This window comes from Pongo pygmaeus, chromosome 10 (genome assembly GCF_028885625.2).
Source record: "Pongo pygmaeus isolate AG05252 chromosome 10, NHGRI_mPonPyg2-v2.0_pri, whole genome shotgun sequence".
NCBI lineage: Eukaryota > Metazoa > Chordata > Mammalia > Primates > Hominidae > Pongo > Pongo pygmaeus.
Window position 1 is genome coordinate 73,266,363 of NC_072383.2, and position 23,973 is coordinate 73,290,335.

Consider the following 23,973-nt stretch of genomic DNA (forward strand, 5'->3'; position numbering starts at 1 on the left):
TCACAAGATGAAGGCTGTCTGCAAGCTAAGGAGCCAGGAAGCCAGTCCAAGTCCCAAAACCCCAAACATAGGGAAGCCAATAGTGCAGCCTTCAGTCTGTGGACAAAAGCCTGAGAGGCCCTGGCAAATCACTGATGTAAGTCCAAGAGTCCAAAAGCTGAAGAACTTGGAGTCTGATCTTTGAAAGCAGGAAGTACCCAGAGTGGGAGAAAGATGGAAGCCAGAAGACACCAGTCTAGTTCTTCCACATTCCTCTGTCTGCTTTGATCCTAGCTGCACTGGCGGCTGATTAGATGATGCCCACCCACACTGAGGGTGGGTCTGCCTCTCCTAGTCCACTGGCTCAAATGTTAATCTCCTTTGGCAACACCCTCACAGACACACCCCAGGGACAATACTTTGCATCCTTTAATCCAATCAAGTTGACACTCAGTATTAACCATCACAGTAAGGTTCAGATTCTGAATTTAGTTCTTCACAATTTCTGCCTCAGACTGTGAGACAACAAAGATAAAAGCTTGCCTGACTTATTGGAATTGAGCTGGAGGGTTCTCTTTTATTCTGTCAGATCACTTTATTCCACACAACTTAGATCATATAGACTTACTGTATTATTTTTCTTTTAATATCTCAGAAGAATTTTGTCAACTGTGGGTCATATTAACTCCTCAGTATATTTGACAAAATGTTTTTAATATTCTTGGTCTTATTCAAATTCTATGTAAAGATTTGCTCCACTTACTATTATAAACACACACACACACAAATTCTATGTAACGATTTGCTCTACTTACTATTGAAAACACACATACACACAGTTTAGCAATTGAAACCAACCATTTTACTTTGTTCACAAGAATATAGAAGAGCTTGGCTGCATAGTTCTCACTTGGGATCTTTTAGGTGAATGTAGTAAGGTGTTGATTAGAGGTGCAATCAACCCAAGACATTGCACTTACATGTAGACAATTGAGGTTAGCTCTCAGCTGAGAGGTCAGCTCTAGCTGTTAACCAGAGCACCTATATGTGGCCCCTCTAGTTTGGCGGTCTCAGGTAGTCCGACTTCTTACCTGGTGGCTCAAGTGTCCCAGCAAACAAGGAAGAAACTACACTGCATTTTTTTTTTTTTTTGCCTAGTCTGTAAAGTAACACAGCATCATTTTAGACACAATCTAGTGGCTGCCAGAGACTACGAACAAGTCACCCAGATTCAAGCAGAGGGGACACAGAGCCCATCTCTTGATGCAAAGTCAAGTTTACTATGTAAGAGTATATGAGATGAGAGATACTATTGCAGCTGTGTTTGGAAAACACATGTTACAGAATTCAGGATCATCAGTGGTCTTAGTGTGTACACCAGAGAAAATAGCAATGCTGCCTAAGGTCTTTAAAGACAAAATTAGCCTCACATATGTATCATTTTCCAGTTAATTTGAATAACACAAATTTTGTTACTAACCCCTTTTTTAAGCTGCCACCTTGTTACATGCTTTGAAGGAAAAGAGTTAATAGCCCTAATGCAAGGTTTTGATTTTCTTTCATGGACGCTGCTCAAGAAAGAGAATTAATAATAATGAGAGGCTTATTAAATTCAAGAGGAGGTGGTGGCATACAAATTATTCCTACCTGGTAAAAATATGTTTTTAAAAGAATAGCTCTTATAATTGCTGTTCAGGATAATCAGGGGAAAAAAAAGAAAAGCTTTTAATTAATTGAAGAAAGCAGAGGAAATAGAGTATTCAGAATATACATATGTGTGTGTGCGTACACACATGCTGGACTGTGGTAAGTACTATATCTATATCTACATCTCTGTTATATCCATATCTATCTATATTCCATACTCGCATCAACCTGCAGTTGAAGTAGAGACTCAATAGCTTCCCAAAGTCATGCAGCTAATTTGTAGAAGAGCTCAAGTCTGAAGTCAGTATTCAGTGATTTCAAAGCCTGTGCTCATTCCACATCATTTATATTAAAATACTAATATAAGTACATACTTTTTCTTAATAAAATGGTCATCTGAATGCTTCCTCAAAATAACTTTTCATTTATAACATGCTTTCTAAAAAGTTCCACGATAAAACTCTTCAGCTACTAGATAAATATGCAACTTTCATAAGTGAAACACGATTTCCTTGAAACACAGTCATTTGTTTCATATCAGCTTTATCATCATTAAAAATTCCCAGGAAATTCAACATGTATTTGTGAAGGTGAGAATCTTTACACTTTATAATTAAATTCATTTAGACATGGCTTGGAAGTCCCATCCTAACCTGATAAAAGGGAAAGTTAAAAGCAACAAGGAACTTGATTTTTTTCTCTCCTTGAATAAAATTCGCCCACTGAATAGGTAATTGCTTCTTCAAATCCTTCCAAATGACTTTATTTTGCTTGGATATCCAAAAATTATACAAATCAGCTTATATAAGATTAAAGACAGAAATCTGAAAATGTATATCCATTAGTACATTTTCACAATTTATACAATCAAATCTCCAAAATCCTTTACCATTTCAGTATTTTATATTAAAATACTTTCATTCCATTTCAATAATACCTTAATAAATCATATGTTTTCAGAATAGTGAATTATTATTACTCCCCTAGGATGACATATGCAGGCCTTAAATGCTCTGCTGCACCTAGTTTATGCCCAAGTTGTATCAATTATGGACTTCTGGTATTTGAATCTTTAACTTTACTATTTTAGGCACTGTATATGCCTAAATGCCATGCCATTTTTGGGTCTGTGATGCATACTATAGTGTCTAACAGAGAACTGCAGCTATGAAGTGACTTAAGCCAATTAAGCCATGCACAAGTAATAGGTTCCTTTTGGTAGGTAACCATGGCCCTCTCTGCAAAAAAGTCTTTGAGGTAGGTGGAAATTAGCTACCCCATCCCTTACTTCTAGTTTGTAATAACATACATTTGAGAGTAAGTTCTGCCACATAAACATTTGTTAAACAAACATTTCTTAGCAAAGAGGCCAAAAAAGTTTACACAACCTCTTCTGTAAAATCAATGCAATCCCAGCAGTTTGTCCTTTAGAGACTTCAACCATCACTCTGCATGAAAGGTTCACCAAGGAAGTAGCAGCTACATTACAGGACAGGATCTGCTTACTTTATTATCAGTCAAACAACCAGAAGTCTTTCTAATCCATGGGTGGACCAAGATTCCTTTAAGGCTCTAAGAGCACACTATTTTCATGGATGGAATTAATTATGCTTAGAAGCCTAATTAGCTAGGTATCAGATGTTGACCAAGTTCCAAAAAATGGAAGTGAATATAGTAGCCCCTAAGCAGTGAGGCTTTGTGGAAAAGTGGCCAGCTAGAACAGGCATTCTGTGCATTATTAGGGTAACTTACAGCTTCCATAGGTGAATTTTGCACAGAATTGAATGTTCATACTATTTACGTGGAGTCTACTAAAGTGTTTTGATGCAAAAGTGCTCCAAAACAAGAACTCTGACAATTTCTGCTCAATAAATCACACATTTACCCAGCTGACTAATAATTGATTTAACGCCTACCCCATGTCAGACACTGCTAGACACCCACCAGGATCACAAAGCTGAATAAGATATTGTTCTTACCTTCAAGAAGTTTACAGTCTAGTGAGAGAAACACAAGCAGAGTTATGAGTACAGCAGAAAGTGATGAATGTTAAAGGTACACCCAGGGTGCCAATGGGATCCCAATATATCAGATTCAAGAGTTTGTCTGATTTAACTTTTCAGAAGACATTATTCTTAAGGTAGTATTTGAAGATCAGTATGAATTAATTTAATGCACTAAGTGCAGAAAATAATTTTGGATAAAAGTAGCAGAACAGATATGAAAGCACAGAGGTTGGAAATCTCACAATCCATTTTAAAAGCTGATACATAGTTCAGAATGACTGGAAGAATGTGGGGAGTGAGCTGAGCATAGGGAGATGAGCTTAAGAAAACCAGATCTTTTAGGTTTTATGTGTTAAGGTCAGAGCTTGAACTTTTCTGAGAGATATGAGGTATCAGGGAAGAATTTTATTCAGGAAGTAATGTATATTGTAAAAGGGCATTCCAACATCAATGGGTTCAAACAGGATTGAGAAGGAGGCAGAGTTGATGAGGGGGAGTACACATGAGAAGTGGTAAGAATTTGAACTGAGGCATAAGCATTGAAAACAGTGAACGAGAGAGATTTAAAGAACCAACGGAAGAATCAATAGCACCTGAGACTGAGTGGATAATAGAGACTGTGAGAAAAATCTAGAATATCTCAGAGCCTTGGCCTACTGCAAGGGTAGTGCCACTCACCCTGTACAAACAACTGACTGGCAGAATAAATAATGATTAAGTGCACAGTCGCTCCAATATGAAGCATTTATTCTTTATTAAGTACATCCAAGAAATCAGTTTACCTCAGAAGTTTATAGAACTTTAAAATAAAAATGGAAGGATATGACAAGAGCTTCTTCTCATGATCAGAAACGAATACATCCATGTCCACCCTGCAGATTCTCTTTGCTCTTCTCTTGCTTGGCTTATTTTATACATGCATTACCTTCTATTTCTTTTTTTTTAAGCACTTTCTTTTTTTTAAGCACTTTCATGTTTGTCCTTGCTGGTCAACCTAGTAGTGATTATAGTTTATCAGGGTACATGTTTTATATCTGCAAGCACTACAAACTATAATCTCATAAAACCATGTTACATAATCTGCAGTAAACATAGCCTAATGTACACAATTCTCTCCTGAAATACTTGATAACAAACAACTTAAACTGGCAGCCAAAAGTAATATGTAAAATAAGATATGATCTACAGCTGTATCAAGATTATTAATTACTCTAAGTGACTGCCTCTATGCAGAGTCACTGGTTCATTAGCACATATATGTATATACTATAAAATTTAAAACAGGGACATACATTTTTAACTATAATGTGATTGCTCCATCATGCAAATATGTATGTCCTTTCCATTAAAAGTTATCTTAAAATTCTTATATAATATACCTTGTCTTTTTAATAAAATGTTTTTCCTTAAAATTCTCAACTTTTATTTTTAAAATATAAAAACAGAAAAATCAGTATATACAATTCCATAAACAGTATGGTTAACTGAGAAAGCAATTATATAGCATACAAGCAAGTAACTTACAAAGACATAGAGATCTATAAAATATGCATAACTATAAAATTCATATAACAGCATTACAACATATAATTTAATATTTTAACATTTTCAAAAGGTCTTTTAGAATTACAAAGACTATTAAGCATAGGATTTCAAAAGTCAGTTGTGTTGTGGATGTATGAAATGTCACTTCTCTTAAATGCTCTTTAAGTTTAATACTAAATAACAGATTTTACTATACCAAAATCAAAGAAGAAGGCAGGCAGTGAGGCAAATCCAAAAGCAGAATGATTTACTGTGTCACCAATTCTAACAAAATACACCAAAAAAATCTCATAAATAGAGCTATTTCCTACAAATAACCACATGTGAATGCTTATGTTAGGAATATTAAGATTAATACTAAGAGTATGCTGTCATGTTAACACGTTACATTCCAAAAGTAGCTTCCCTTTTTTTTTTTTTTTACAGTATAACAGACTATACATTTTCTGATTATAGTAACAGAAAAATGTGACATGCCAACATTAAGAACAGGTTTCTTAAGAACTAAATAAAAATTATCAATGAAAAACACTATATGCATATTGAGCACCCCCAGTATTAGTCATTTTTAACAAGAACAATTTGTAGGGTTTAAGATGTCTATAGTTGGATAAATTTTTCCAAGAAAAAGATATGTGACAAAAATAGTGTTATAGACTTATTTCTGCCAAAATGTCTTCTAGCATATTGTTTTAATTTTAATAACCTATTTTTTTAAAAAATCAAGAAATGAAGAATTTAGCCAGTGAAAATAGCACTAAGAGGTTTACACATATTTTCCCTCTCATGTTTTAGTATTAAGTTTTAGTACCTTCTCACATCTTGAAAAGTGCAACTTTGAATTTGTTGGGTTCACATGTATCACATTTCTCATGTTGCTGCCAAGTATAGGTGGATACAGTGATATGTCTAAAGTCATATTCTACAAAGTAAATATTTTCATTTTGAATCACTTATTTTTTCTAATTTATGTTATATTAACATAGAAAATTTAAAATTATGAAGTTGAAAACAACTCATAAAGTTGTCTCTTTTCTCTGTATTCCCAGGAAGAAATGACTAGCAAAGAATTTAGAAAGAATGATTATAATACATGTAACTATTAAATAACATATATTTAGAAGGAAATGTTTCAATTGTTTGTTATACTAAAACAGATGTTTAGAATATCATACATTCACTTTAGGATACAAAATACGCTTTCACATTTTAGGCAATAATTACCGAACTATTCCTTGGATTCATATATGCAACAATATACTTTTAGGATCTTTGTTTAATAAGATAATGTATTGATCTTAATAAAGAACATTTCCCTTTCATATTGCTCAATAACAATTGTATGGTGGTAAAAAGGATTACAGTTAAAAAACAGAATAAAAGAACAAATACAACTGGACATTAGAATAACTACATTGTGCTCTATTTAACAACAGTACATAATTTAGAAGACAGATTTAAAAGACAAGTCAGTATTTAAATGAGCATCATGGGGTAAACCTCCATCATTCGAAATATTCTATATACAGAAAACATCTATAATCACACTGCTTGAAAAATTTCTCTTGCATATCCTTTAATATTTTCATGTGTTAAAAACACATTGAATTATTTCACTGGCTTTGGGCCCAATTCTAATTTATCAAATTGACAATGGTGGCAAATATATTCTGAGGAAGAGGTAGCAAAAAACAATGTGAAAGGACAGGAAACTTGGTTAATAAATAGATGCTACCATAATGTTTGATGCAGATGTATCTTTCCTATTGAAGTTAATAAAAAATGACCTCTAAAATATACGCAAGATAAGTAATAAACCAAAAAGACATCTTTACAAATGTATGGACATGTGAGCAGGCATACACATGCACAAACACTCACACACCCCTACATCTATCTTTCTGGATAGTTCTCTTTCCAGATTCAATGTTTTTGAGAAAAAAAAAAACAAAACAAAACAGACAAACAAAAAAAACAGAATAAAGGAAGTCCTAGGAAAATATATTCCAGTGTTTGATCATCCTTTACATTGAAATCATCTCTCCAATAAAATGCTTAGTGCTGATGACATATGTATTATTAAAGACTAAATCCCCCATGGAGTACGTAAGATGTTAACAAAATCTTCATCATCTACTATTCCTATACTTAAACCTTCATAGTAATCTTCAAATTCACCATATGACACTTCATCAGACTTGCTGCAGGCAACTTTTAATGTTTCCAGAAAGGATGATATGATTTCTTCCTCTGTTGAATGGCCTGTAAAATAGTACTGAGTATGAAACAGTTTCCTGAAAAGTTCAGTGAAATGACTGATGATGATAAAGGAATACTTAATCATCTTATGAAATACTTTCAACAATTTGAAATCTTTTGTCAAACTACCAGCCAATTTATTTACACATGAACTGGAATTATTTCATCTCATTTGATTTGCCACTCCTTCCCTGCCCCCTGCTCTCCTGCACTGATCTATCTCCAGGATCCCAGTGTAGAACACAATTTTTTTATCATAAATTTTTAAAAAGAACAGAGGAATTCAAAGACGAAAGGAAGCTATAGTGACTGGTCAGATAACACTGAAAAGAGAATAAACAGAGGCCCATATACAATAGTAGAAAAAGGGTCAAAAATTTCTATGTGACCCTCTAAAACGTTTTAAAGTCAGGTTATGTTTTAAGTAACAGGCTTAGATGGGAATACTACTCAAACCGTTTGTCTAATGGGGTGGACAAAATTAAGGTGAGAGATAATTTTTTTTCCCTCAAACCAGAGGTTCTCTAATGGACTTAGACAACAATGTATTGCAAAGGGTCTTTCAAACTAAAGGAATGAAATCTACTTTGAATATTAAGAAGTTTGCTTTCTTTTAAAAACATACACAAGAAATAGAGAAAAAGTGATTATTTTATAAAATACAAGTTGAATGTAAAAAGACTGAATAATGGTGCTACGTAGAGATAGTAATATAAAATAATAAAATGAAGTTTTAACTGAATGTTAGTCGAGGCTAAAAATTAATCAAGATCCAAACTATATGAAAACATAAATTTTGGTAGAAATTTCCCTCTTTGTTTACCAGCCATACTTTTAAACAGAGGAGTTTTAACATTTTTCTGAGGAAACATTTTTCACTCAAATTTATATTTCAAATAGCGAAGAATTTCATACCTCCTTTATATCCCTCACCCAGGAAATATCTACCTCCTACCACCTATAACTAAATTTTTTTCAGTCCTCTCGGAGACCAGAAAATATTTACAGCAAAAAATGTTATATTTCTAAAACTATTATACAGAAATACATTTGGGATATCCCATTTCTATTAAACCTTAAAATACTTTTATCTAATAGATTACTTAAGCAAATTTAAGAAGGAATATTTTCTATAGTTAAAATTAAATTGTATGTGGTATAAGAGCCTTACCTTAAAATTAATTGTAAATTGTGAACAAACTATATCCCAGAGGTGGGCATGTATGGAACAGATTATAATTTGCAATAATAAATAATAATAGGGGTACTTTTGTTCTTCTTTGAAATACAGTGACAAGTTTTCTTCTATTTAGGAATATTTAGCTTGCCTGTTGTCATTCTTAATATGAACGCAAAGACAAATTATGGAATTTTTGAAACCAAAAAAGGCTTTCCCAACAACAACAAAAATAAAACCCTCATCAAAAATTCCATGACACATAATAAAACTGAAGCTATTTTAAAAACCTAATTAATATTATTAGATGAGAAAAGAGAAAGAAAAAAAACTATTAAACTATTTTGTTCTTATATTTAGTATGACTAATTAAGAGAAAGAAACAGATAATGATGTGTTTAAAGGAAAAAAATACACTAGCAACAATTAAACATACACTAAAAATTCTCATAGAGTAGCTGTAGTTTATTTAATGTTATGAATAAGCAAATCAAACTATTTCAACAAGAAATAGATAATTAGAAATTTGGAATCCAGTGATGATTAGTTTTAATCTTCATAACCAAATCTCATGTTTTTCATTTCATACTTAAAAGTAATAAATTAACCATATATGAGAGTTAATGATGACAAGAAACCAAAGTAATTACAGTGTATCTCTTTTAATAGTAAGGAATAAAATTCTAAAAATAATAGTATTCTATAGTATTTAGCAGTACAGAATTAACTTACGTTGAAAAGAAATTATTCATAAAATATTGTCAATAAATATTCCTTAAAGATGGACAATCAATAAATATACAAATGTAGGTTTAACCTCCCTAGTAATGAAGGAACTCCAAGTAAAATGGGTTTTTTTTAACCTATCAGATTGGCAAAGTGAAATTTTTTGGCAAAGTTGTGGAGGAAAAGAACGCTTCAACAAATGGCTATATAATTTAATATAGTCATTTTACAATGTAATTTGGAAGTATCACTTAAAATTTTAAATGCAGACATCCCAGTAATTCTAGGTATTAATATCACTCCAGGGAAGTGGTAGAAAACAGGCCTGAAGAGTCACAAATAAGCGCATTTATTGCTTCATTAGTTGTTGATCAGTAATTAGAACTTAAAATCTAACAATAAAAGAATGGCTAGGTAAATGATAATATACTGATTCATAAAAAGAATAATTATACTGCAAGATAAAAAATAAGGTGGCTCAATGTGGATTAACATATAAAGAACTCCAAAACATACTTGTGAGTGTAAAAAGCAAATTATATAACATTATCTTCAGTGCACCTTTCATGTCAAAAAAACTTCAAAAAGTATTAAATATTCATAGTATGCACATAGCCATGAAGATTCATAGAGTAAGTAAAATTCATAATGTATTAACTGAAATATATATATGCTAAATGCTAATTTTGACTTCTATGGAAGGAAATGTAAAGAGGAGAGTTGTGGTGGTCAAATGCTTTCTTTATAAAAAGCATGCACTTATAAAACAATTATGTAAAAAAGTTAGAAAAAATATAGTAGGATATAAATCTCTACAGTTACTTTAGGGAATTTACAATATCCTCAAATTCTGATAGACATATGTATGTTCATTCTACGTATAGCTCCATCCCTAGAGAAAGACACCCCCTCATTCTGCTTAAATCCTTAAGTATGGATAACTATATAAGCAGATATAGTAAAAATAACTCTGAGAACCTGCATATGTATTTATCTATTTTCTAAACCTATTTCATTCTTTTTAACTTAAATCCCTTACTATCTCCCAAGTAGGAAATGAGTTCTATATTGATAATAAATATCAAATAATCAAATGAGTATGGGCAATAGACCTAAGAATTTTTAAATGAAGAAAGGCAAATAATTCCTAAGTTTCCGGCTCAAAAAAATAGTTTATTTCCTCCCTAATGGCCTCAGTCTAAGGTTTAAATTAATATAAAGATATTATCTTTATTAAGTAACATTTTCAAAATCCAATGCATTTTAACTCCGAATAATTACCTGAAATTACTTGAGAATGCTTCTTTGCACAGTAACATTTTCTTATGTTTATAATAGGCACACTGCCACTTTTATTGACATCCAGTTTCATAAAGGCCTAAACAGACAAATATTATTATTATTAGTTTGTTGGTTGGTTGTTTTATTTTGCTTTGTTTTGAGACAGAGTCTCGCTCTGCCACCCAGGCTGGAGTGCAATGGCGTGATCTCAGCTCACTGCAATCTCCGCCTCCCAGGTTCAAGTGATTCTCCTGCCTCAGCCTACCGAGTAGCTGGAACTATAGGCGCCCGCCACCATGCCCAGCTATTTTTTGTATTTTTAGTAGAGACGGGGTTTCGCCATGTTGGTCAGGCTGATCTCAAATTCCTAACCCCAGCTGATCCACCCGCCTCGGCCTCCCAAAGTACTGGGATTACAGGCATGAGCCACCATGCCCGGCCTGACAAATGTTATTTTTTAAGTAAAATTATTAGACATAGGAATCTAATATTATATTTTACAGTAGGTTATTTCTGAGCTATAAACAAGACATTTTAAAAGTACTATACTGATATATGAAAGAACAATTATAAATACAGGAGGAAAGATAGTGAAGCAAGATATTAGGAAATCTGTACTCAATTAGAAAGTTCTACCACTTTCTAGCATCCTGACTTTGAGAAAGTAACCTGACCTCTATTTCCATGGTCTCTCTCCCCTGAAAACTGAAGAGATGGGTAAAAGACCTCTCAGGTAACTTCCATCTCTAGGATTCATATGAAACGCATAAATGGCCAAAAGAGATTGCCAAGACGAATATTTTAACTCAAGAAGTGAATTTGCAAATATTTCCTCCCTAAAATCAATGAAATAGTGAAATACCTTTTAAATGAGTTACGTTACTCTATTTCTTGAAATTTAATACACTTTTTAAAACGTAGTTGTGCTATTGTTCCTCTAATTCAATGTAGCTCTATCATAAGATATCATGAAATATTTCATTGGGAAGAGTATTCACTACTTAGAAAGACACAAGCTACCCAAAGCAACATTCTATATTCGTAGTGGGGTCAAAACTAGAATCAAGTCTGGTTATTCACAATATTGCATTCACAGAAATATGGAAGCTGTTGTAAACTGACTTGTGTTTCTCCAAAATTCATATGTTGAACCCAATCCCCAGTAGCTCAGAATATGACTGTATTTGAAGGTAGGGCCTTTAAAGGGATAGTTAAGTTAAAATGAAATCATTAGGGTGGCCCCTTATCCAATATGACTGGTGTCTCCTTATAAGAAGGCAGTAGGGCCAGGCACGGTGGCTCACGCCTGTAATCCCAGCACTTTGGGAAGCTGAGGTGGGTGGATCACCTGAGGTCAGGAGTTCAAGACCAGCTTGGCCAACATGGCGAAACCCTGTCTCTACTAAAAATACAAAAATTAGCAGGCATCATGGTGCGTGCCTGTAATCCCAGCTACTTGGGAGGCTGAGACAGGAGAATCACTTGAACGCAGAAGGTGGAGATTGCAGTGAACCAAGATCACACCACTGCCCTCCAGCCTGGGCAACAGAGCAAGACTCCACCTCAAAAAAATAAATAAATAAAAGATAGTAGGACACAACACAGACAAAGGGAAGACCATGTGAGGACACAGAGAACAGGCAGCCATCTGCAAGCTAAGGAGAGACGCCTCAGAGGAAACCAAACCTGCTGACACCTTGTTTGTGAACTTCTAACCTCCAGAGCTATGAGACAATAAATTTCTATTATTTCAGTCACCTAGTCTGTGGTATTTTGTTATGGCAGCCCAAGCAAACTAATACAGAACTGCATAACACTTCTCTTGCCCTCTATTCCCATTACCAAGATTTATGAAAGAGACAAGCCTCCAATTTCTATACCAGATTCTCAAACCTATCACCAGGAAGGACATGGAAAGTACGAATAAGTACACATTTATAAATATTATGTGGTGAATTTGTCTAATTTAAGGTTTTTACTATGTCTCTTACCCAGTAAAGGTAGAGACTAATTTCTCTATTTGGGATTTATATAGTTATTTACATTATACAGAATAGCTTTGTTTCAATATTAATTACATATGCAAAAGAAAAAAGATAACTACATTTCTCAAAATATGCTCTAAAAAAATGGCTACCAAAATCCAAGTAATACATAGCTTCCTATTAAAGTCAGTACTCCTGTTTTTAATTCCAATTTAACATGATTATCTTAATTTACAAGTTAATATTTATCATGCATATTCTAAAGACCACAGAAATATTTTTTAGTCATCATCCTAAAACAAAATTTCTGGAGTACTGACACTGGAACAGCCACAATGCTAAGAATGGTATATGCATTATCTTATTCAATCTTTACACCAACTCTATGAGATAGGAAACTGAGACTTAGGAATATTTTATAATACATATATTCACGTAGCTAGTCATTTATGGAGGCAACAACTTACGGAGCTAGTAATTTTTTAACCAAAATTTGATTTCAAATTTTATTTTCCTTTCATAGTATTTTTTTAAAATATATACACAAGTTATTTTGCTTCATTCGGGGTCGATTTGTATGCATATGGACCTGTTTTCTGTTTTACTAAACCCAACATATGTTATAAGTAAATAGATTTAAAACATTTTAAATGGTAATTCATTAAAGTTTTAAAATACTGAACCTAACAATCTATTAAAAATAACAATTTGAAAGATTACTTAACAAAGTTACCTTTCGAACATATGATTTCCTGTATTCATTCATTTCACCAATAATACCACGTTTGAATTCTCCATAATCAACCTTGCCATTGCCATTGTCATTCAGAATTAGCCATGCAGACTCAAAATCCTAGAAATAAACAGAGATAACTGTTGCATTTTTAAATTACATATCATCACAGCAAAATCATCTTAGTTGTATTTTGTTACATCTTCTGTAGTCCTAGATATGACAACTCATTTAATAAGAAAATTGAAGAAGCTACATAAATATCCAATCAAAGCCACTAAAAAAGTGATTTAGAGGAACCTGTGGTGAATGGTTCTGTAAAGTTAGGAGCCATTTATGAGTGGCAATAGCTCACAAATTTATCTTTTTTAAGTTTTATTTTTGATGGACAAATAATAATTGTACATAGTGATAGGGCACAATATGATATTTCAATACATGTGTACATTGTAGAATAATACAATCGTACCTATCATCTTAAATATTTATCATTTCTTTGTGATGAGAACACTTAAAATCCTCCCTTTTAGGTATTTTGAAATATACATTATTATAAACTATAGTTACCATGCTGTGCAATAGATCACCCAGAACTTAATCCACTGCGTAATGAAAACTTGTACCTTTTGACCAATTTTCCATTTTCCTGTATACCACCCCTCTCCCCATGCTCTGGTAACAAATTTATCTTTTCAACTTTAATTTATTTCTATATCTATACATCTATCCACCTGTAGATATATAGATAGATGTGTGTGTCTGTGTATGTGTGGTTACCATTTACTCAGTTTTGAACATTTAAATACTTTTAATGTATTATATCTGTGTTAATTCAAAAGTCACATCCGGTCCTGGAGTGCTTCCAATGGCATTATAACCACTAATTATATTTCTGCTAGTCTTCATGCTTAAAAATATAGATTTGAATGACTCTAATATTATTCTATAATTTACACTGAAAGGTATAATTTTGAATAAATCCCTTATGCAAGTTTATTCACTTTACCATTACCATTTACTTCTTCAGCAAATGCACTATTTAATAGAAAGTTCTAACACAGTTTTCCTTACAACAAAGAAATTACAGCATCATTTTCTCAAACTCAAGTAAATATATTTTTTCAATGTTTTAATCAAGTTGTTAGCTTTAAATGTGAATGTAGATAAAATACCTAACAAGTGCTTGGCAAATAATAGGTACTCAAAAAACATCATTTTCCACTCCCTCCTATTTTTTTCAAATGAAACTTTAACTAGAAAAACAAAATCTAAAGATGCCTGCCTTCCCTCAATTCTCAACAACCCCATACATCTTTGTCTATCATAATGTACTTCACATTATGCAGACTTTAAGTGTCTGTGCAGTTAAACTGAAGATGAGCTTGACCTTTAAAATCATGAGTAATATGTACAGGAGAAGACCAATTTGCTCATCCAATTCATGGATTACTAGAATTGAAAGATACTTCTTAAAGCTTAAAAGAAATAATTTTCAAGAATTGAGTAATTTAACATAGTTGTCAACAACAAGAAATACATATTTATATTTATATATACTTAAGAGATATACATATATATACTCTTTCTTTCAAAGATATGGTACACAATGGAAAATAATTACATTAAAAAAAGCTGAAGGAAATCTCTGATAGTATCTCTATATAAATTAGGCTTTTTAGGGCACATATCAATTTTTTTAATCTCAAATCAGGGAGAATGGCTGACTATGCCTTCCCACAAACATTCTTGTTTCAAAATTAGACCTAGATTAGTGATTCTTAAGTTCTTCTTCTCGAGCTGTTTGTATACGCTTATCATTGTATGAGCAGTTTACAGTGATATTACAGAAAAAATATAAAATATTAAAATATATGAGAAAAGGAGGAAGCATGCTCATATTTTCATAATATGTTCCCTCTATGTTAGAAGTCTTATATAATTACTGTAGTTTTTGTTCCTAGATCTAATCATAACAATTTAGCAAATTAATCAAAAAGGGAAGTATTGTTATGATACAGAAAAAGTACTAGACGGGAACGTATTTTCTGCATTCTAGTCCTATATCAGCTATTACTTGTGTGTGATTTTATAAACACATACACACACACAAGCACACACACACAAACACACACATATATATACATATATATATTATATATATGTTTTCATCCATAGGACCAGTTCATAATTCCCATTGCCCTTCCTTGTTCTTGTTACAATCTTTTATTATAATGGTTGGGCACTTTAGGCCTCAGAAAATGGAATCTCTCTCTCTCTCTCTCTCTCTGACCTTCTCCTGCCCTTCTTTCACCTTAAGCTCCTTTCCCTCTTCAAGGCAGGAATCGTCTCCTGCCTTTCTGTGTTGGAGCTGGCCATAAAATATTCTCTGACCTCCCTTGTCTAATTGTAGGCCATAAGACCCCCATTTCAGAAGGGGTCCTGCCCCCACCATGGAGGAAGGAATGCTGCTCAGAGGCCAAGAAGAGTCAGAACAGGCATTCCTTGCTGGGTTTCTTCCTTCAGTCTATCAGTATTAGGTCATACACTTTTGTCCCATCACATTTCTACACAGTTGTGCATGTATCAGTCATGTCTATCCAATGTAGTCTCCATAGAAAAACCAAGAAGACAGGGTTCAGGGAGCTTCTGGGTAGCTAAGCTTGTGGAGGTTCCTGGAGGGTGGCACCCAGGGAGGGCATGAAAGCTCTGCACTCTTTTCCCGATACCCTGCGTATTCATCTCTTCATCTGTATCCTTTGTAATATCCATTAGAGTAAACCAGTAAATATAAGTTTTCCTGAGTTTTGTGAGCTGCTCCAGCAAATTAATTGAACCCAAGGAGGGGGTGGTGGGAACCCCCAACTTGAAATTAGTTGATCACAAGTTCCAGGGACCCAAGCTTGTGACCGGTGCTCTATGCAGAGTGTGTTGGGGGCAGGGGTTGTCTTGTAGAACTGAGATCTCACCCTGTGGGATCTGAGGCTACCTCCAGGCAGATAATGTCAGAATTCAATTGAATTAGAGGCTATCCACTGGGTTTCTACAGCTTGGTATGGGTGGAACCCCCACATGCATTTGGTTGCAGAAGTATTCTGTGTTGATTATTACTGTGTGAAAGCAGAGGAAACAGTTTGTATTCTTTTTCTATTCACACTCATGTGATTGTAAGCAAAGACATCAAGGCTTTCTAATTTCCTATTGCTGTTTTGCTATTGTTGTTGTTGTTTTAATCTACAAAACGAAGAGGGGAAGTTAGATGATCCCTAGCATGTATCACTAGGTGGGCAAAAGATTAAACATCATAAAAACCAAAAAGATGGGTATGTCAGAACAATGTTAGGCAACATGATATTGGCACAGAATTGTACAGCTGATATGGCAGATTCCCATGTAATTTCCTTATTTGAGCTTCCAAGCAACTCTAACTATAGCAATTACCTCTGGATTGCTCAGGGAGAGCCCCCCAATCAAAAAAGTTAAAAGACTGGTCCAAGATCATACAGTTCAAATAGTAAAGCTGGAACTTGAACCTAAATGTCCTAAGTTCAATTTACAGTGTTCTTTCTACAAAATACACATCTTGTGACAAGATCATTTGAAGCAAAAGAGAACAATGCAAGAGATCCTTTATCTGAAATCCTTGAGACAAATGTGATTCATATGCTTTTAGAATAAAATCCAACCTTCTTAGCATGACATGCAAGACTTTAATGTACCAGACATTTCTCTCCATTCTTCTCTTTTCCTTCCTTCCATAAATTTATCCATTCAAACTAATGCATTATCTACTTAACTTTCCATATGCTGGGTTCTATTTCAGATGTTAACAAAAGAGCAGGAACACAAAAACACTCCGGTCCCCACCCTGATGAGACTTAATGATCTACTGGCAGGCAGAGCCAGAAAATACTTACAAAGTGGCATGAAAAAAAAATAAAATGAGAAATTGGTATAGAAAAGACCAAGGATCAGATGGGAGTGCTCCTTTAGACAGAAGTGTCATGGTAATGCTCTTGACAGAGAAAGCTGTGGCCTGAATGCTAAGAAAACCCAGTATGCAAAGATCTAGTAGAAGATTATTCACAGTGGAGGGAACAGTATGTGTGAAGATTATTAATCATTTGCAGTGTCAGAAACAGGCCACACTCCCTTCCCCTCCAAGCTTTCACATGTGTCTCCTTTTCATAAAATACACATTGTCTGCTTCACACTCCTCTTTCTCCCTCGTCTGGTTATTCCTCCTCAACCTTCAAAACTCAGCTTAGATGCATCCTCCTCCAGGCATCCTTCCACGATCTTTGTTCTCCTTCCCCAGAACCTGCCTTGGAATCAGGTGCCTACCCCATGGTGTTCCAACAACATTCTCCACTGAATACATATTTTGTTTTATGTTCATTGTCCTTCAATTATGGTGATCTTGAGAGCACAGAGTATTATCTCAGAGCTTAGCACAATGCCTGGTTATTAAGCTCTTTATAAATATAGGATGGAGCAATGTTTAAACTTTAAAAACCAATAGGGCTTGTAACCTGATAGCTTAACACTGATAAAGGGCATAGAGAAGGAGAAAATAAATGAAAACTAAAATTTCAGTAGAACAGTGAATAATGCCACCTAAGAATAACATTATCTGCTGCAGAGAATTTTCTGTAGCACATACCTTTTCAGACACTAGTAAGTGAAACACTTTTAGAGCTTGCTTAAAATCTGCCTTATCTAAAAGTCCATTTCCTTCCTTGTCCAACTGTTGAAAGTATTTTCCCAATCCAGTCAAAATACGAACACCTCTTTTATGTAGTTTTTCTTTTAGCACATCTGTTCAACAAGAAGAGAGATGAAAACAAATTGTTCCTATGCATAAATGTATAAAGCCGCAGTTATCTTTCATAAGAAAATTAAAGTTGATGTAACTGAAATAAGGAATGTGAATATTCAAACAAATCAAATGTAAGACAAAAGACTTTGGAAAATAGGATGTTTTTAATCAAGAGGATTAAATATAAAATCACATGTAAATATGCCAGAACTATAGCACCACTGTGTGGTGGAAGTGTTATATTTTTAAAACAGAAAAATACAGTTTCACTTTATCACCAAGAGAATAACCTAAATATTACAAATAAAATCTTAGGGGGGAGGAGCCAAGATGGCCGAATAGGAACAGCTCCGGTCTACAGCTCCCAGCGCGAGCCACGCAGAAGACGGGTGATTTCTGCATTTCCATCTGAGGTACCGTGTTCATCTCACTAGGGAGTGCCAGACAGTGGGCGCAGGTCAGTGGGTGAGCGCACTGTGCGCCAGCCGAAGCAGGGGCGAGGCATTGCCTCACTCGGGAAGCGCAAGGGGTCAGGGAGTTCCCCTTCCAGGGGTGACAGACGGCACCTGGAAAATCGGGCCACTCCCACCCGAATACTGTGCTTTTCCGACGGGCTTAGGAAACGGTGCCCCAGGAGAGTATAGCCCGCACCTGGCTCAGAGGGTCCTACGCCCACGGAGTCTCGCTGATTGCTAGCACAGCAGTCTGAGATCAAACAGCAAGTCGGCAGCGAGGCTGGGGGAGGGGCGCCCGCCATTGCCCAGGCTCGCTTAGGTAAACAAAGCAGCCTGGAAGCTTGAACTGGGTGGAGCCCACCACAGCTCAAGGAGGCCTGCCTGCCTCTGTAGGCTCCACCTCTGGGGGCAGGACACAGACAAACAAAAAGACAGCAGTAACCTCTGCAGACTTAAATGTCCCTGTCTGACAGCTGTGAGGAGGGCAGTGGTTCTCCCAGCACGCAGCTGGAGATCTGAGAACGGGCTGACTGCCTCCTCAAGTGGGTCCCTGACCCCTGACCTCCGAGCAGCCTAACTGGGAGGCACCCCCCAGCAGGGGCAGACTGACACCTCACACGGCCGGCCAGGTACTCCAACAGACCTGCAGCTGAGGGTCCTGTCTGTTAGAAGGAAAACTAACAGAAAGGACATCCACACCAAAAACCCATCTGTACATCACCATCATCAAAGACCAAAAGTAGTTAAAACCACAAAGATGGGGAAAAAACAGAGCAGAAAAACTGGAAACTCTAAAAACCAGAGTACCTCTCCTCCTCCAAAGGAACGCAGTTCCTCACCAGCAACGGAACAAAGCTGGACAGAGAATGACTTTGACGAGCTGAGAGAAGAAGGCTTCAGACGATCAAATTACTCCGAGCTACGGGAGGATATTCAAACCAAAGGCAAAGAAGTTGAAAACTTTGAAAAAAATTTAGAAGAATGTATAACTAGAATAACCAATACAGAGAAGTGCTTAAAGGAGCTGATGGAGCTGAAAACCAAGGCTCGAGAACTACGTGAAGAATGCAGAAGCCTCAGGAGCCGATGCGATCAAATGGAAGAAAGGGTATCAGCCCTGGAAGATGAAATGAATGAAATGAAGCGAGAAGGGAAGTTTAGAGAAAAAAGAATAAAAAGAAACGAGCAAAGCCTCCAAGAAATGTGGGACTATGTGAAAAGACCAAATCTACGTCTGATTGGTGTACCTGAAAGTGACGGGGAGAATGGAAACAAGTTGGAAAACACTCTGCAGGATATTATCCAGGAGAACTTCCCCAATCTAGCAAGGCAGGCCAATATTCAGATTCAGGAAATACAGAGAACGCCACAAAGATACTCCTCGAGAAGAGCAACTCCAAGACACATAATTGTCAGATTCACCAAAGTTGAAATGAAGGAAAAAATGTTAAGGGCAGCCAGAGAGAAAGGTCGGGTTACCATCAAAGGGAAGCCCATCAGACTAACAGCGGATCTCTCAGCAGAAACCCTACAAGCCAGAAGAGAGTGGGGGCCAATATTCAACATTCTTAAAGAAAAGAATTTTCAACCCAGAATTTCATATCCTGCCAAACTAAGCTTCATAAGTGAAGGAGAAATAAAATACTTTACAGACAAGCAAATGCTGAGAGATTTTGTCACCACCAGGCCTGCCCTAAAAGAGCTCCTGAAGGAAGCGCTAAACATGGAAAGGCACAACCGGTACCAGCCACTGCAAAATCATACCGAAATGTAAAGAACATCGAGACTAGGAAGAGACTGCATCAACTAACGAGCAAAATATCCAGCTAACATCATAATGACAGGATCAAATTCACACATAACAATATTAACTTTAAATGTAAATGGACTAAATGCTCCAATTAAAAGACACAGACTGGCAAACTGGATAAAGACTCAAGACCCATCAGTGTGCTGTATTCAGGAAACCCATCTCACGTGCAGAGACACACATAGGCTCAAAATAAAAGGATGGAGGAAGATCTACCAAGCAAATGGAAAACAAAAAAAGGCAGGGGTTGCAATCCTAGTCTCTGATAAAACAGACTTTAAACCAACAAAGATCAAAAGAGACAAAGAAGGCCATTACATAATGGTAAAGGGATTAATTCAACAAGAAGAGCTAACTATCCTAAATATATATGCACCCAATACAGGAGCACCCAGATTCATAAAGCAAGTCCTGAGTGACCTACAAAGAGACTTAGACTCCCACACATTAATAATGGGAGACTTTAACACCCCACTATCAACATTAGACAGATCAACGAGACAGAAAGTCAACAAGGATACCCAGGAATTGAACTCAGCTCTGCACCAAGCGGACCTAATAGACATCTACAGAACTCTCCACCCCAAATCAACAGAATATACATTTTTTTCAGCACCACACCACACCTATTCCAAAATTGACCATATACTTGGAAGTAAAGCTCTCCTCAATAAATGTAAAAGAACAGAAATTGTAACAAACTGTCTCTCAGATCACAGTGCAATCAAGCTAGAACTCAGGATTAAGAATCTCACTCAAAACCGCTCAACTACGTGGAAACTGAACAACCTGCTCCTGAATGACTACTGGGTACATAACGAAATGAAGGCAGAAATAAAGATGTTCTTTGAAACCAACGAGAACCAAGACACAACATACCAGAATCTCTGGGATGCATTCAAAGCAGTGTGTAGAGGGAAATTTATAGCACTAAATGCCCACAAGAGAAAGCAGGAAAGATCCAAAATTGACACTCTAACATCACAATTAAAAGAACTAGAAAAGCAAGAGCAAACACATTCAAAAGCTAGCAGAAGGGAAGAAATAACTAAAATCAGAGCAGAACTGAAGGAAATAGAGACACAAAAAACCCTTCAAAAAATAAATGAATCCAGGAGCTGGTTTTTTGAAAGGATCAACAAAATTGATAGACCGCTAGCAAGATTAATAAAGAAAAAAAGAGAGAAGAATCAAATAGATGCAATAAAAAATGATAAAGGGGATATCACCACCCATCCCACAGAAATACAAACTACCATCAGAGAATATTACAAACACCTCTATGCAAATAAACTAGAAAATCTAGAAGAAATGGATAAATTCCTCAACACATACACCCTCCCAAGACTAAACCAGGAAGAAGTTGAATCTCTGAATAGACCAGTAACAGGAGCTGAAATTGTGGCAATAATCAATAGCTTACCAACCAAAAAAAGTCCAGGTCCAGATGGATTCACAGCCGAATTCTACCAGAGGTACAAGGAGGAGCTGGTACCATTCCTTCTGAAACTATTCCAATCAATAGAAAAAGAGGGAATCCTCCCTAACTCATTTTATGAGGCCAGCATCATCCTGATACCAAAGCCTGGCAGAGACACAACAAAAAAAGAGAATTTTAGACCAATATCCTTGATGAACATTGATGCAAAAATCCTCAATAAAATACTGGCAAACAGAATCCAGCAGCACATCAAAAAGCTTATCCACCATGATCAAGTGGGCTTCATCCCTGGGATGCAAGGCTGGTTCAATATACGCAAATCAATAAATGTAATCCAGCATATAAACAGAACCAAAGACAAAAACCACATGATTATCTCAATAGATGCAGAAAAGGCCTTTGACAAAATTCAACAACCCTTCATGCTAAAAACTCTCAATAAATTAGGAATTGATGGGACGTATCTCAAAATAATAAGAGCTATTTATGACAAACCCACAGCCAATATCATACTGAATGGGCAAAAACTGGAAGCATTCCCTTTGAAAACTGGCACAAGACAGGGATGCCCTCTCTCACCACTTCTGTTCAACATAGTGTTGGAAGTTCTGGCCAGGGCAATTAGGCAGGAGAAGGAAATAAAGGGTATTCAATTAGGAAAAGAGGAAGTCAAATTGTCCCTGTTTGCAGATGACATGATAGTATATCTAGAAAACCCCATTGTCTCAGCCCAAAATCTCCTTAAGCTGATAAGCAACTTCAGCAAAGTCTCAGGATACAAAATCAATGTGCAAAAATCACAAGCATTCTTATACACCAATAACAGACAAACAGAGAGCCAAATCATCAGTGAACTCCCATTCACAATTGCTTCAAAGAGAATAAAATACCTAGGAATCCAACTTACAAGGGATGTGAAAGACCTCTTCAAGGAGAACTACAAACCACTGCTCAAGGAAATAAAAGAGGATACAAACAAATGGAAGAACATTCCATGCTCATGGGTAGGAAGAATCAATATCATGAAAATGGCCATCCTTCCCAAGGTAATTTACAGATTCAATGCCATCCCCATCAAGCTACCAATGACTTTCTTCACAGAATTGGAAAAAACTACTTTAAAGTTCATATGGAACCAAAAAAGAGCCCGCATCACCAAGTCAATCCTAAGCCAAAAGAACAAAGCTGGAGGCATCACACTACCTGACTTCAAACTATACTACAAGGCTACAGTAACCAAAACAGCATGGTACTGGTACCAAAACAGAGATATAGATCAATGGAACAGAACAGAGCCGTCAGAAATAATGCCACATATCTACAACTATCTGATCTTTGACAAACCTGACAAAAACAAGAAATGGGGAAAGGATTCCCTATTTAATAAATGGTGCTGGGAAAACTGGCTAGCCATATGTAGAAAGCTGAAACTGGATCCCTTCCTTACACCTTATACAAAAATCAATTCAAGATGGATTAAAGACTTAAATGTTAGACCTAAAACCATAAAAACCCTAGAAGAAAACCTAGGCATTACCATTCAGGACATAGGCATGGGCAAGGACTTCATGTCTAAAACACCAAAAGCAATGGCAACAAAAGCCAAAATTGACAAATGGGATCTAATTAAACTCAAGAGCTTCTGCACAGCAAAAGAAACTACCATCAGAGTGAACAGGCAACCTACAAAATGGGAGAAAATTTTCGCAACCTACTCATCTGACAAAGGGCTAATATCCAGAATCTACAATGAACTCCAACAAATTTACAAGAAAAAAACAAACAACCCCATCAAAAAGTGGGCGAAGGACATGAACAGACACTTCTCAAAAGAAGACATTTATGCAGCCAAAAAACACATGAAAAAATGCTCACCATCACTGGCCATCAGAGAAATGCAAATCAAAACCACAATGAGATACCATCTCACACCAGTTAGAATGGCAATCATTAAAAAGTCAGGAAACAACAGGTGCTGGAGAGGATGTGGAGAAATAGGAACACTTTTACACTGTTGGTGGGACTGTAAACTAATTCAACCCTTGTGGAAGTCAGTGTGGCGATTCCTCAGGGATCTAGAACTAGAAATTCCATTCGACCCAGCCATCCCATT

The 23,973-nt window shown here is 35.7% G+C and overlaps 1 protein-coding gene across 6 annotated transcripts in view; it reads right to left on the reverse strand.

Moving 5' to 3' along the window:
• Positions 1-4,369: 4,369 nt before the first annotated feature.
• The window catches only part of CAPS2 (calcyphosine 2), a 128,839-nt gene continuing 109,235 nt past the window's right edge, over positions 4,370-23,973 (reverse strand). For all 6 annotated transcript variants that reach the window (XM_063646509.1, XM_054443018.2, XM_063646508.1 and 3 more), the window contains 4 exons: positions 17,999-18,153; positions 13,339-13,458; positions 10,621-10,717; positions 4,370-7,439 (listed from right to left, as the gene is read on the reverse strand). In XM_063646509.1, coding sequence (XP_063502579.1) covers positions 7,264-7,439; positions 10,621-10,717; positions 13,339-13,458; positions 17,999-18,153 — 548 coding nt within the window. In that variant the 3' untranslated portion in view covers positions 4,370-7,263. The remainder of the gene's footprint in view (positions 7,440-10,620; positions 10,718-13,338; positions 13,459-17,998; positions 18,154-23,973) is intronic.